This window comes from Myiozetetes cayanensis, unplaced genomic scaffold, assembly GCF_022539395.1.
Source record: "Myiozetetes cayanensis isolate MyiCay16 unplaced genomic scaffold, myiCay2020 scf30, whole genome shotgun sequence".
Taxonomy (NCBI): Eukaryota; Metazoa; Chordata; class Aves; order Passeriformes; family Tyrannidae; genus Myiozetetes; species Myiozetetes cayanensis.
In genome coordinates, this window is record NW_026087522.1 from 3,282,147 (window position 1) to 3,296,068 (window position 13,922).

Here is a 13,922-nt window from a genome sequence, read left to right on the forward strand (position 1 = left end):
CATCCATCTGCCTGCCAGGCTGCCCTGCCTGCGCTCGCAGCCCCAGCGCCGCTGGCTCCCAGCTCTGCCCGCACAGCCGGGGCTTGCTCAGCTCCTGGCACGGGGTGGGCAGAGCTGGTCACTCCGCTCACCCTGTCGAGCCCCCGGCGCTGCGGGGGCACCGCTCTGCTGGAGCCGCGCTGGGCAGGGGGGCGAGGATAGGGGGTGGTCCTGGCCAGCGGGCTGGGGCCTGCTTGGAGCAGCAGTGCCTGGGGTCCTGTCTGGCTGCGGGGATGCACTGGGCATGTGGCAGCCATTTGTCACTTTCCCTGGCTACAGCAGGCCCTTTGCCACTTGCTTTATTTGTCTCCTAGCTCTGACGTGGCATCAGACAGGTGTTAAACTACTTAATCACTTTAAAATTGTTTTAATTTTCTGTTTTGTATTGATCTCCACAGCACCAATTAATCAGCTCACTGGACCAGGCAGTTAGTACATTAAAAATTGTCAGCCACGCTGGGCAGCTTAGAAAATGTTAAAAAAATATCCCAACAGCAGCCCCTCACTTCTCCCACCGTGCAGAGCCTGCTCCTGCCCACAGGACAGTGATGTGTCTCTCCCAGCCCTGCCACCAGCCCCGTGCACCACGCTGCCGTGGGACCTGGCCTCCCACATCCTTGCAAAGGCTCCCTTGGCTCTGGCCCTCAGCCCTCCTGGCACCTGTCCCATGAAGGCAGTGGAGGGGCTGGGTGGCTGAGGGGACCGTAACGAGCCCTGCACTTGCTGTGGACGCTGGACAGGCACCTGTGCAGGGAGAGCATCTCCTGAGCCCTGGGAAAGGGCTGCCAGGCAGTCAGGGCTCCTGGTACAGTGCCTCCAGCCCAGTGACAGATTGGAGAGAAGTCAAAGCCCCTTTGGGCCTTGGGGCCTGGGCAGGAGGGTTGCTCAGCCGTGGTCTGCAGCCTCACACCACAAGGATGGTGCTCAGGGCCTTCGACTGTCCTGGCTGTGGACTTGGTCACCAGCCTGGCCCAGGTACTGCCTGGGACCATAGGAAAGGACATCCTTTCCAGTGCTTGCTCCTTCCGTGCCTGTGCCACCCCGCTAATCAGTGCTTGATGGGCCGGCAGCACCTTATCTCCTATCGATTTCCTCCCAAGACACAGACCGTGTATTTGCTCACACCTGGCTGGCGCTGAGTTGGCTCTTGGCTGAACAACTGCTGAGCTTGCTGGGCCCCCAGGGCTGTGCCTGTGCCAGCAGGAGCCCCTCTGGCACCTGGGGACGGCTGGCCCTGCACAGCACCCACCACTGGCACGCAAGGGCTGAGCCCTGGGCAGCCAGAGCAGGGGGTGTGCAGGCCCACAGGTGTGGATGTGCAGCCCCCGCTGCACAGGGGAGGGGGGACCCACCAGGCTGGTAGGCAAACACACCAGGGCTATTGACGCCACATCAATCCTGCAGCCCCGACAGGTGAATGGGCTCTCACTCACACCGCCAAGATAAATGATATTTATTTGCTGCTAAGAGGTTCCAATAAGAGGCCCCAACTAGTGACTTTTGAACCAGCACCTCTTGCTGCTGGTGCACGCCCAAACCACTGAAAACCCTGGGAAAGGTACCCAGGCCTGGCCCGCTCCTGTGAGCTCTTCCTGCCACACACACAGCACCACAGCACAGCCCCTTCCCCTGCCTGGCACACAGACCCTGCCCCACATGTCCTGTCTCTGACCCTTCTCTGGCCCAGCCTCGCAGGGGCCACCCTGGACCGCACACCCACGAAACAAGGGCTTGGACTTGACTGGGACCTTTATTTCATCAGTGCCGACACCGCGGCCATGCCCGACCCTGCCCACGCGTGCTGCCCCCAGCCCTGCGAGCCACGATCCCCGTCCAGCCGGCAGCTGCCCCGTTCCGACAGCCGGGCACTGCTGGGGAGTGCAGTCCCCCGGCAGGATGCAGGAGGCTGGGCCAGCCTCCCCCAGCCCCGGGGGCCCGGCTGTGCCGGTGCTCAGCTGGTGCTCAGCCGCCGTGCCTGAGCTCAGCCGCTGTGGGAGCCCAGGCCCAGCATCGAGAAGGCCGCGCGGTGCTTCCTCAGCAGCAGCCGGATCTTCTCGTCATCCGAGTCGGGGTCCAGGGGTTTGTTGTACTCATCGTCCTCGGTCTCAGAGGCCGCCCGCTCTCCACCAGAGCCCCCCGCCCGCTGCGAGGATGAGGAGGGCTCCAGGGCGCTCTTCTTCCTCCATTTGGTCCGTCGGTTCTGGAACCAGACCTGTCGCCCCAGGGGCCCAGCTCAGTGAGCAGCCACCACACTGCACACCCCCTGCCCCGCAGGGACCGACACTCACCTTCACCTGGGACTCAGTCATGCCAAGAGAATAGGCCAGCCGTGCTCTTTCTGGACCTGCCAGGTACTTGGTCTGCTCAAAAGTCTTCTCCAGAGCAAAGATCTGGTGCCCTGTGAAGGTTGGACGCGTGTGCTTCTTCTTGTGGATGCTGTCAGCCAGGTGAGCAGGGGCTGCAGGACATGAGAGAAGCAGGTGAGCTCTGTGCAGCCCACTACTCTGGACAGCTCTCCTCCTGAACACAGCACCAGCCCTCAGTGCCCACAGAGTCCCCTCACACCATCTCCCCTCCAAATTAAAACCTTATTCTGGCTTCAAGGTTTCAGCCCCATCCCAGGGGGGCTGAGCTGATGCCAGGCTGTGCAGCTCCTGCTCAAGGACAGCACCAGGGGGTTGTGCTGAGAGGGGAAGGGTCGCTACCAACAGTGCAGGACTCCAGAGCCACGCAGTGCTGGAACACCGTGCCCCATGCCCCACACCTTGCAGGATGCAGGACAGAAGACAGGCAGAGCTGGTCATCAGCTCGTAACTGCGCCAGGAGCGGATGGCCGAGCTGCCTGACCCATCTGTTCCAAAAACATCACCTGGAGAGGGTGGAATGGGACCCTGGCCCTGGCCCAGAGCCTCCCAGGACTCCCCATGGGATAGTGGGTGTTCCCATCCCACCTACCCTCTGGGACAGCAGCAACACGCTCCGCAGTTCCCCTGCCAGCTCTCCACCAGGAAAGCGGTGCTGCCAGCCCAGGGCCAGCCATCCTGCCTGTCTCTGCCCCAAGCTGGACCAGGTACCGACCCCAGTGACACTGCTGGATCAAAGGGGGATCAGTGAGCCAGAGTGCTCTGCCTGTCCTTGCCAGCTGTGGCTGCCTGGGGGCAAAGAGTTAATTTCTGTCATTGGAGCTGCCTCTGCTCTTGAGCCGAAACTTCTGTGACAGTTCGAGGTCCAGCAGCTCTCCGCTCTGGGGCAGCCCGCAGCTGACCAGCTGTGCCTGGCGCAAGGTGCTGGACAAGACGCAGCCTGGGCAGCTGCCCAGCTCTCTGCCCGGTGCCGAAGGGCCCGGGCTCTGCAGGGCATCCCCCACCCCGCCCGTCCCGGCCCGCTGTACTTACGGCCGCCGCACTGCCGCCCGCCCCGCCACGCCGGGGCCGCCTCGGCCCAGCAGCTCCGGCCCCGCGGCAGGTACTCGCCGCCGGCCTTGGGGAGGGCGCCCACCTGGGGCCCGTAATAGACTCCCGGGGAGCTCAGTCCGTTAAATCCGCCCGTGTGCGGGTAGCCGGGCAGGAGCCCGGAGCTGGGCGCCGCCGCGGGCCGGCCGAGGATGTCGGAGATGCCGTGGGGAGTGCCCGCGGCCAGCTGCGCGCCCAGCCCGGGGGGACCCAGCTTGTAGAAGGAGCTCTGCACCGAGTACTGGCAGACGGGCGCCTTGGCCTCGGGGAAGGGGCCCAGCGAGGGGCCGTTGAGGAGGAAGGTGCCCGACAGGTTGGCGTCCATGGCTCCGGCACCCAGGCGGCCCTCAGAGCCCGGATCCCCGGAGGTGCGACGGCTCGCCCATTCCCACTGTCCTGGGGGCTGCTGGGCCCGCGGGGCCCGGCCTGGCCGGGGGTGCCGGGCAGGGCCGGCAGGTCGGGCTGGGCAGGGCCCGGTGCCCCCCGCGGGTCCGACCCGGACCCTCCGCTGGGCGCGGGCAGCGCCAACATTTCTGATAAAGCCGGGCTCATTAGAATAGCGCGCTCCCATTGGCCGCGCGGCCGCGGGCGCCGCTCCCATTGGCCGGGCCGCGGCCGCCTCGCCCGCCATTGGCTGCGCCGCGCGCTTGGCCCCGCCCAGACAAATTGCGCTTTGAACGGCGGCGGGGACGGGACCGGACAGCGGGGGATCGGGATATCGGGATATCGGGATATCGGGGTATCGGGACATCGGGATACCGGGATATCGGGACAGCGGGATATCGGGACATCGGGATATCGGGATATCGGCATACCGGGATACCAGGACATCGGGACATCGGGATATCGGGACATCGGGATATAGGGATATCGGGATATCAGGACATCAGGACATCGGGATACCGGGACATCGGGATACCGGGATGAGGGACAGGGATACGGGGATACAGGGATCGGATACGGGCATGGGATGCGCGCATGGGACGGGACGGGACAGGATACGGCGATCCGGGCATGGGACGGGATATAGGAACGGGATCCGGGAATGGGATAGGGAGATGCGACACAGGGACGGATACGGGGCCGGACGCTGGACAGCGCCGGGCGGGCCGGGGCTCCCGCTGCCCCCGGGACACTGCCCGCAGGGTTGGGGGCGCCGGTGGCACCATCTGCGCTGCCGCTTCCCCCCCTGCATCCCCCGGAGAGGCCGCTCGGGATGCGCCCGGTCCTGCTCCCTTCGAATCCCCCACGAACGGCAGAGCACAAACAGCAGTCACAGCTGCCCCCACCTTCCTGGTCAACGGGGTGCGGGCAGAAGGGACTCCCTCCCCGGGATCTCCACCATCCCCCACCTTTGGAAGAGCAGGGATGAGACACAGTCTGTGTTGGTTTCTTTATTAATTCATTGTCCGATAGCTGGTGTACAGGGAAATGATCTATACATCAGGGGCTAAGACAGGGAGATCCAAAAGGCTTGTTTTCATAACAATTAAAAAAAGAAAATAAAAGTAATTTTTAAAACTCTAAAAAGCTTCTAGTGTGCAGACTGCAGCATTCTCTAGGCTCAATGTTGGGTGCAGCCTCCCCCTACCAGCCCTACAAGCAATCTGAGCGCGAAGCAATGTCACTGCAGGTGCCTGGCACGGTTCAGCACAGCACATTCCCTATGGCATACACAAGGCCAAAGCACTGGACCCACACACAACTCTATGGTGATGCTACGGAGTCAGCTGTCGCAGTGGGTCTAGGGAGGTTACTGTACGCAGCAAGGGTGATGAATGGAGAGACTGTGCCTATATGGCTCAACTTCAGGATGGGGAAGGGGCTGCTTTGCTCTCCAAGGCTAAGCTGGGTCAGTTGCTTTGCTGCAGTGAGGCTTCTTCGTGGCTGCAGGGCAGCCAAGGGCTCTCCCAGCAGATGTGCACCCACTGCGAGGCAGGGCTGCCCTGCCAAGGCCACCATCACATGGCCTGAAGGTGGAGGTGGGCTCGTTCTGCACGTGGCCACAGAGAGTAAAAGACTCTGCAAAGCAGGTCCGTGGCCACCTCCAGGGGAAAGAGCAGGGGGTCTCCACACCACTGTGCTACAAAGGCCAGGCCCCATGTCAGTCAGGTAAAGGACACGGTCGGGGACCTGGAACCTACTGCCACTGCCTCCATCCTGCACTCCTGGGGTGTGCATTGCAACAGGTTCAATCCATTGCCCACCTCCGAGCTGCCTGGGCAGCTCTGGCCAGCGCTGCTCTCCTGCTAGAGCAGCTGGCCCGGGGCTGCCCCAGCCACAGGGTGACCTCTGGGCTCGGGCTGCTGCCCCAGCACCTTCCACCTGGCCAAAACGCTGCTACTGGGGCAGCAGCCCCCACGTGTCTGGGATTGGTCCCGGGAGGGTCAGCATCCAGGGGTCACTGGGCTATATCCTCCCCTGCAAGGAGGCCAGGGTCCCTGCAGAGCCCTTGCCTGGGGTGCGTAGTGCAGGGCTGCTGGCTGCTGCCAGCTCCTGGCTCATCTCCTGAGCAGATATTGTGCTGAGTAGAGCTAGGCACGACCCCGTGCGTGGCACAAGCACCCCCTGCTCTGTCTCACTACTCATCCTCCATGGGCCCCAAGCACCCCAGCACAGGCCTACAGCTTCAACCCAGCTGGAACCAGCACAAACTGGGGCTGCACCACGGACAGACCCACGGGACTGCACCTCTAGGCCCCGCTCTTCAGGCCAGGAGGGGTCAGGCTCAGGTAGAGGGGCACGGGGCAGGGCGGACCCTCTCACTCCTATAGCCTCCCTGTTCCATTCACCAGAGCTGCTCACACACTCCAAAGGTATTGCCTGTCCTGCAGCCTGAAGAGGTATTTGGGAGCAGAGCTGTTAGTGCTTTGTACATACTGCTAGAGTGTCCCTAGGGGTTTGCATAGTATTTATCGGTTCATATACACAAGGCTGATTGCTGTACAGTTTACACTTTCAACACAAGTAACGAGCTCAGTGCTCAGCCCAGAGCCTTGCCCTGGCGGGAGAGGTTGCACGTGCTGGGGAGAGGAAGGGCAGCCCTGCATTGTCCCTCTGCCCAGGGTAGCTGTGCTCCCTGCAGCCTCCCCTCACCCCCCCAGCCACTGCTGCCCTCCCCAGAGCCCAGCACTCACTGAGAGGGATGAGAAGCAAGTCCAGCAGAGGCAGCAGAGGCACCGGGGGGGCCGAGCCCCTCTCCTCCCGTGGTGAGCAGTGCCATGCTGCCCCAGCTTCCCTCCTGCAGCCGGAGCGCGGGCATGGGGATGCATCTACACACGCAATCACACGAGGGCGGAATCTCCTTCCCTCTCGCTGTCTTCTAGTCCAGCTCTTGCCTCGCAGAGGCGCTGAGAGGATGCCCCTGGTGCGTGCTGCTGTCCCTGGGCTCCTGGCAGCAGCGGGGCAGGGACGGAGGCCCCTCCGTCAGTTTGAAGAACTGTAGCTCATGCGTCTTGCAGTCAGTCAGTCATGCGGATAGGACGGTAAGTATGTCTCATACAGAAATCATGCCATTAGCCTATAGAAACATGTACAGCCAGCCCTGCTCCCCTCCACTCTCTGCTCTCCTCTCCTCTCTTCTCAGGTATGTGTCAGAACGTGTGTGGAGTTCAGTGGTTTGGTGTTGAGGTGCGATCCTGGAGAAACACGTACAGAGAGAGGGGGTTACCAGGCATCCATGGCACAGCCAGGAGGAAGGGTGGGGCAGCCAGGCACATGGCTGGGAAGCCCCTTCTGCACCCTGTGCTCAGCCCACATGCACCCATTCTGCCCAGCAACCACAAGGCAAGTTTTGGGGAGTGTCAGAGAGACAGTGACAGAGCACCCATAAGTGGCCTGCACGGAACCAGGAGCAGTGGCACAGATGGCACTGATGGTGCTGCCCCAGCTGCAGAGAACAGCAGGCAGAGGCTGAGCAGCACCAACAGCAACATGGCACTGGGAAGGAGCTGGGAGGGCTGCTCTAGGCTCTGGGATGGAGGAGGCCAGCCCTGAGCCCCCAGCCTCAACTAGGGTGGCTGACTGCACCTCACTCTCCCAGCAGTGAGGAAGAACCCACACGACCCCCATGCACACCCTGGGCCACTTTCACACACGACAGAAAACAGCAAAAGCAAAGCAGCAGGAGCTGTGCCCCAGAGAGAGACAGAGCCAGGGACTGTCTGGGGAGTGAGGCACTCAGAGGAGATGGGGACGGGGTCTGCACGAACATGTGCTCACAAGCACAAGCCTCTTCACTGTCACGCACCCACAGAGAGCCTGCTAACAGAGTGGAGAGAGCAGGGAGAGGGGGGACAGCCATGCATGTACAGCAGAGGACCAACTGTCCCTGCTGAGCAGCCTCCTCCTGGGCCAGGCAGTGCTGGGCAGCCGGGGAGCACTCGTGCAACACGCGGTCAGAAGCGAGTGTGCCGAGGACAGTGATGCAGCTGGGCCCAAGCGTGCTGTGCCAAGCACCCTGCCTCAGCCTGCTCCAGACCCACCCCACAAGGAAGGCAGGGGGACCAGGGAATGCACAAAACTCAAGGGATAATTCTGAGCTCACGCTGTGGATCAGTGGAAGAAATGTCCTAAGCCAAAGGCAGGTGCTCTGTCTCAGCCCCTGCAAGGGTCATGTTCCTGCATCCCTACTGCCTGACATCCACCCTGCCATGGCCTGCCCCCCATCCTGGCCTCACTGCACCTCACTGCCACCCTCTCCGTGGCTGGCAGCGCATGCTGCATCTCCCAGTGCTGCGAGCAGAGGCAACAGGCCCTGGCCCCACAGAACTGGGACACCCCTCATCTGACCCACAGCTCTGCCAGTGCCTGGCTGCACCCCTTGGGAAGGGGATGCCGAGGCACCAGCTCCAAGGGCTGATCTCATGGGCCACAAGGCTGCACAAAGGCTGCATCAGTGCTCATGCATGAGGGGGGCAGTTCTGAGCAGACCCCACGCAAATGCAGCCCAGCATAACCAGGAGTAACAACCCTGTGGCCCTGCCACTGGGGCCCATCACCCCGAGCAGCCAGGATGCTGTCACTGCAGCACAGCCCCCAGCCCTGTGGCTGCAGTGGGGTGCTGTGCACACAGCTGGCTGGGGCATCGGGGCACTCTGTGCCCTCAGCACCCAGTAGCAGGTCAGCAGCAGGGGCACACCGCTGCCCACCCTCAGCACTTTGCTGCAGCACAGCCACCCCTCTCTGCAGGCCACGAGCTGGGCACAGCCACATTACACTTTCCCTGGGAGAACGTGCATGACCAGCAGCTCAGTGCAGGCAGCAGCACGGGCAGAAGGAAGAGCAAAGGTGGGGTTACCTCAAAAGAGGCCATTTGAGGGGTCACTGCTTCCCCCTCTTCAGGCTGGCTCGTTTCACTATCTGAGCCCCCATCCTGCCCCCGGAGACCTCTGTTTTCGGGACACGCACTCGCACCTCCTCCTGAGGAAGCCGCAGGGCAGGAAGCAGGACACCACCCAGGTGAAGACACACACACAGAAGAGGACAGGAGAGGGAAAGGCAGAGTCAGTTGGCAGAAGACACCAAGCAAGAAGACGGGGGCAGTGGGCAAGATTTGCCCCTGGAATTTTTAGAGGGAAAACAGAAGAGGAGAGCAGGGCAGAAGAAAGGACAGAGGGTGGCATAATCCCAAAGCCTGAGAGTACTGCAGAGGTGGTGCTGGCCTGGGCAGGCTGCCTGCAAGGCAGGGCTAAGAGCCACACTGTACCTTGGCCCCCAGACCATCCCGGTGCAAGAAGGAGTATTTCATGAAGTGATCATCCTCAGCCTCCAGGTCTTGGGGCTCCTGCAGGGAGCCCTCCAGAATCAGCTCCTCCTGTTCCTGCCTGTCACCCATGTCACCAGGGCCCAGCTGACGCACCACCTTCCGGATAATCTGTGGAGACCCACACAGCCTGTGTCACAGCTAGCTCCAGGACACCATGCCTCCCTCCTCACCCAGTCTGGCCCTAAACTGCACGGGGCAGCCTCCATCCCATGAGCTGGAGAAGTGCTGTAACCGAAGAGAGCAGGACACGAGTGCCATGCATGGACCCCTGCGCTACAGGGAGGAACAGGGAACGGGTGGAGGGGAGAGAAGAAAGGTTTCTGTGTGCCGTTGTCCATATCTTGCCCCTGATCACTCACCTTCTTGGTGATGATATTGCCTTGATCATCTGTGAACTGCTCCTCAGTCACCTGCTCTCCAGGGAGATGAAGGACTTCGTTCCCCTGCAGCAACAGGAGGGAGATCAGGGCATTTGAGGCGGGTGAGGGGAGTCCCTTTTCAGGTAGAACAGTACACCTGACACGCACGACACAGCCTCCGGCTCCAGCCCTGCCCTGCCCCGTCACTGCTTTCCTCCGCATCTGCCCCGGGGCCGGGCTCTCGCTCCCTGCTCGTTACCTTCACGAGGACGCGCCGGCGGACGACTCTGGCGGAGAGAGCCTCCTCATCATCCGCCAGCCCCGGGCTCTCCCCGAGCTCCTTGTCCAGCTCCCGGTGGGCGTGTTTGAGCAGGAAGCGGACAGAGCCCCTGACGATGTGCATGACGTTCTGGCAGCTGACCAGGAAGAACGCCAGCAGCACCAGCGCGATCAGCAGCTGGGCCAGGAGAGCCCACATCGTGCCCCAGCGGGTCCGTGCCCGCTGTCAGAGCGCAGCCATGCCCTGGGCTGGCACCGCGCTGCGGGTCTGCCCGTGCGGAGCCCCCCCGGCCCTGCGGGACGCGCCTGTAACCAGAGCTGGCTGGGGGCGGCGAGAAGGGAGCGGGCAGCTGCGCTGTCCTTTGCGCTCGCAGCTCCTCTCAAAGTCATGGGGCCAGCACTGCCCCAGCCAGGCAGCAATAACCGGGACGGCTCTGTCCCTCTTCTCCGTCAGCTTGCCAACAGCCTGCACTCCCGACTACGGTGAGAGAACAGCGTGCAGTGCCTCTGTCACGGGACAAACGAAGCCCTGGGCGGGAGCCAGGGCTTTGGGATGTCATTGGAATCACCCGTGACTCAGGAGACGCCCTCGGCAGAGCTGAGCAGCCACCTCCAAGCGTGACCGTGCTGCCGGGATGGCTCTGCGTGCCCTGGCTGGGGAAAGGTGCTTGCCCTCGCCTTGTACCTGCTGGCTCTGTGTGACCATGCCATCATGCCCACCACCCAAGCCTGGCCCCCAGACCAGTTCTATTTCTGGCTCCATCAGGCTGTTGGGCCAGCAGCCAGGGCAGATACTCAATAAGGAAGAAGTCAGAGAGGGTGGCTGGGTTCTAAATGGAGAGCAAGAGCTCAGGTATCAAGCACAGCACGCTATTCTGGGGTGAGAGGCACCACTAGGGGCAGGAGGTGTGCCAGGAGATTTGCAGAGCTAGCACCCGGTGTGCCTGACTGTCCTGGCAGCAGGCTCCAGAAAAGGCTGTCCATAGGGTCTCCACCTTCTGCAGGGCCAAGTCCCCTGCTCTTCCCCTCACCTGCCCAAAGAAGCGGCTGTGGGCCTCCTCCTGCCAGCCGCCCGTGGGGTGCTGAGGCTGCCAGTCGCTGTCCTCTGCAGAGCTGATCCGCATCAGCTCCACGGCTGGCACCAGGACCTGCTCTTGCTCCTGGCCCTGTGCCTCGGAGGCCGTGGTGTGCGTTGGGAGCAGCCTTCGGGTGACCCCCTCCTGCCAGGAGCCCGCTGTCAGGTCCTGTAGGCAGGAGATAAAGGAGCCTTCTGCATTCCAGTCCCTCAGCCTGGGCACCGGAGAGGGACAGGGAGAGAGAGACAGAGAGAGAGAGGCAGTCAGCTTTGCCGTGGAGTGCTGCACCCCGAGCACAGCCGAGCTCCGCAGGCACACCGGCGCAGCCTGCACCCCGCCGGGCGCTGGCTCCCCGGCTCACGCTGCTGCCGGGCTCCCAGCAGAAGCAGCACAGAGTACAGATGCACAAAGGGCACAGACAGCCTCCCTGCCATGCTCCCTGCCCACCCTACAGCCTCACAGCTTGGCTGCCAGGGTCTAAGGCAACGCTGTGGAGCATCACTGGGTGCTGCCAGGGACCTCATGGGTCCACTGCCACTGGGAACATGGGAGGAGGCAGCCCAGGTGGGGATGGCTCTGGTAAGCACAACCTACATGCAGGGCCTGGCTGTCTGCCTGGGCTCCCTGCCAGGTGCTCTGCAAGGAGCCCCCCAGAGCATCGCCAGAGGTGCACGAGGCACTCGGCCCAACCATGCTCCGTGTGCCTGGGCTCCAGAGATGGAGACCAGCAGAGAAGCAAGCAAAGCTGGGAGACTATTGCAGCTGGCCCAGCACAGGGCAGTAGCTGGCAAAAGCAGGTCTGCTCCCCTCCCGTGGCCACCCTGGTGCTCAGGCTGCAGTACCTCTCTGCACTCTTCTCCACAGCATGGCTAATAGTAGGTGATGTCGTGATCCTGGCTTGCACCTTCTGCTGAACTGAAACAAAAGAGACTTCACTCTCCGGGTCCTGCTCCCCAGTCCCTGGCTGATGATCACCGGCTGGCATCTTCCCCTCTGGCCTCTGCCCTTCCTCCTGCTCTAGAAGGTCAATCAGGCCATTCATGGCATCTGAGTCCACTGTGTCATCCTCAACCAGGTCCATAGAGCCCATCTGGTCTGGGCCATGCACATCTGCTAGAAGCTGCCCTGTGAACCGGCCTTCGCTTGTGGCGTCCGAGTCCTCGGCCTTGCTGCACTCCAGAGAGGAGTCCTCAGCCGTCACCAGAGAGGGGGTGAGCCCCGAGGACCACACCTGCATGTCGGACATCTCCATCAGGGCGTCCTGCTCAGTGGCAGCCATGGGGATAGCATCCATGATGGCCACCTCATTCCAGTACTGGTCGGCACGCAGCGGGGATGGCAGTGTGTAATGCAGGGAGGCGGGGGACAGCAGCTCGTCCTGCAGCGAAGCGTAACCTATATGGGCAGACAGAGGCAACGTCTCCAGCAGCCGTCTCACGCACGCACAAGCACAGTGGGGCAACAGGGAAATGGGAAACAGCCTCTGGGAGGATGCCTGCCCCGAGGACAGCAATGGTCATGCCACAGCCCCCCGTGGCCAGGCTGAGCAGGGCCGCGCTCACAGCAGCAGTTGCCTTCACATGGTCCCTGCAAGTGCTGCCATGCCTCCCTTCGAGTCCTGGGGCTGGTTTGGGCAGGCTCTGGGGCTGCCTGCTCCCATGTTCACATGATGCCCCATCCACACTGCAGGATACAGTGCCCTCTTTGGTACCCTGCTCCATCAGACCCCAGGTCTCTGCCCACAGCCCCCATCCAGCACCAGCTGGCTGGCAGTTAGCCTGGAGTTCAGGTGGCCAAGCCTGGCAGACACTGACTCCCAAAGCCAAACACTCTCCACATCACAGAGGAGCAGGTTGAAAGTACCATGAGCAGGGAAGGATGGTGCTGGTAAATGCCATGCAACCCCAAGGCCCTGCAGGAGGCAGCCAGGGCCTTACAACCCTGTTGGTCTCTCCAGGGCTACAAGCAGTTGTTAGGTCCTCATCACCCAGGGCCATGTGCACAGCTCAGGCACATCCATATGGACTACAACCTAGCCAGGCAGTCCTAGCCATGCAGGTGGCTTTGCTCAGCTTTTTTTCAGTTCTGAACCATCAATTCTTTTTCCCCCCAAGAGATCAGCAGCAAACCCGTTCTGTTCCCCAGGCAGCCAGGGAATGCCAGCCACAGCCAAGGCACAGGGTACAGCTGAGGCCTCCAGCACAGAAAGGGCACCTCACCCCTGTGCAGGCACCTGGCCAGGGACATGCAGTGCAGGGCCAGCGGGGGGAGGAGAGCAGCCCGTGCAGGAGGAGGCCAGGGATGGCTGCCTGCAAGCACGACACCCCCCAGGATGGGCAGTCCCTGGTGACATGCAGTCGCCGGAGCAGGACGCGGCTCCCGGAGGGCTCAGCTGAGGTGGAGACAGTGGAGACAGGCAGTGGAGGAAGATGAGAGAAGGAGAGGCCAGGATGAGCTCAGAGGAGAAAGGTGACAAGAAGTGACCCACAGGAGTGCCCGCACCTGGCAGCACTAGGTGGCATGTTTGAGAGAGCAGAACAAGGGGAGAGACAGAGAGGGAGAGAGCGATGAGCCAGCGCTGCAGGGGCAGAGCCACAGTGCAGGGCTGCAGCAGCACAAAGCCCTGCCCCTGTCCAGTGTGCCTGCTCCCTGGCAGCACATGCTGCAGCTGAGCTTGGCTGTGTCTCTGCACCCAGGCATGCTCTGCCTGGGGCCCAGCCCGGACACACCACCACAGCCACACAGCCAGGACTCCACGAGCTCCCTGGCTACTGCTCAGCTTGCACAGCCAGAGGCACCTCTCACTGGCACACTGGGATAAGGAACACGTGTCAACCCCACCTGGAGAGTTTCTAAGAAGGTAGCACGACAGGGCCAAGTTTCCTGCAGCGTAAGCCCCACTGAAGAGGCCACGTCTGTCAGCAACACCTTGTGCCCACTGAGTTCTCAG

General features: G+C 62.3%; 2 protein-coding genes across 13 annotated transcripts in view; both read right to left on the reverse strand.

The window, feature by feature from the left end:
- Positions 1-2,020: 2,020 nt before the first annotated feature.
- On the reverse strand, positions 2,021-3,920 carry NKX6-3 (NK6 homeobox 3). Its single transcript, XM_050326053.1, has 3 exons — positions 3,435-3,920; positions 2,328-2,497; positions 2,021-2,251 (listed from the first exon to the last, which is right to left on the reverse strand). Exons 1-3 carry the CDS (start codon positions 3,814-3,816, stop codon positions 2,021-2,023), a joined length of 783 nt encoding a protein of 260 aa, XP_050182010.1. The 5' UTR covers positions 3,817-3,920.
- A 950-nt stretch (positions 3,921-4,870) lies between these two features.
- Positions 4,871-13,922, reverse strand: part of ANK1 (ankyrin 1) — a 50,462-nt gene continuing 41,410 nt past the window's right edge. For 8 of the 12 annotated variants that reach the window (XM_050326044.1, XM_050326041.1, XM_050326045.1 and 5 more), the window contains 6 exons: positions 11,815-12,367; positions 10,928-11,186; positions 9,618-9,701; positions 9,199-9,366; positions 8,791-8,912; positions 4,871-7,129 (listed from right to left, as the gene is read on the reverse strand). In XM_050326044.1, coding sequence (XP_050182001.1) covers positions 8,814-8,912; positions 9,199-9,366; positions 9,618-9,701; positions 10,928-11,186; positions 11,815-12,367 — 1,163 coding nt within the window. In that variant the 3' untranslated portion in view covers positions 4,871-7,129; positions 8,791-8,813. Of the gene's footprint in view, positions 7,130-8,790; positions 8,913-9,198; positions 9,367-9,617; positions 9,702-10,927; positions 11,187-11,814; positions 12,368-12,403; positions 13,484-13,922 lie in introns of those variants that run through there. The other 4 variants (XM_050326043.1, XM_050326050.1, XM_050326051.1 and 1 more) reach the window with 4 other exon arrangements.

Excerpts from the sequence above, each read along its gene's own strand:
- NKX6-3 (XM_050326053.1), bottom strand. The coding sequence starts at position 3,816 with ATGGACGCCAACCTGTCGGGCACCTTCCTCCTCAACGGCCCCTCGCTG. Across the intron at positions 2,498-3,434 it reads CGGGCGGCAGTGCGGCGGCC|CCCCTGCTCACCTGGCTGAC; the intron begins GTAAGTACAGCG and ends CATGTCCTGCAG. Across the intron at positions 2,252-2,327 it reads TGACTGAGTCCCAGGTGAAG|GTCTGGTTCCAGAACCGACG; the intron begins GTGAGTGTCGGT and ends CTGGGGCGACAG.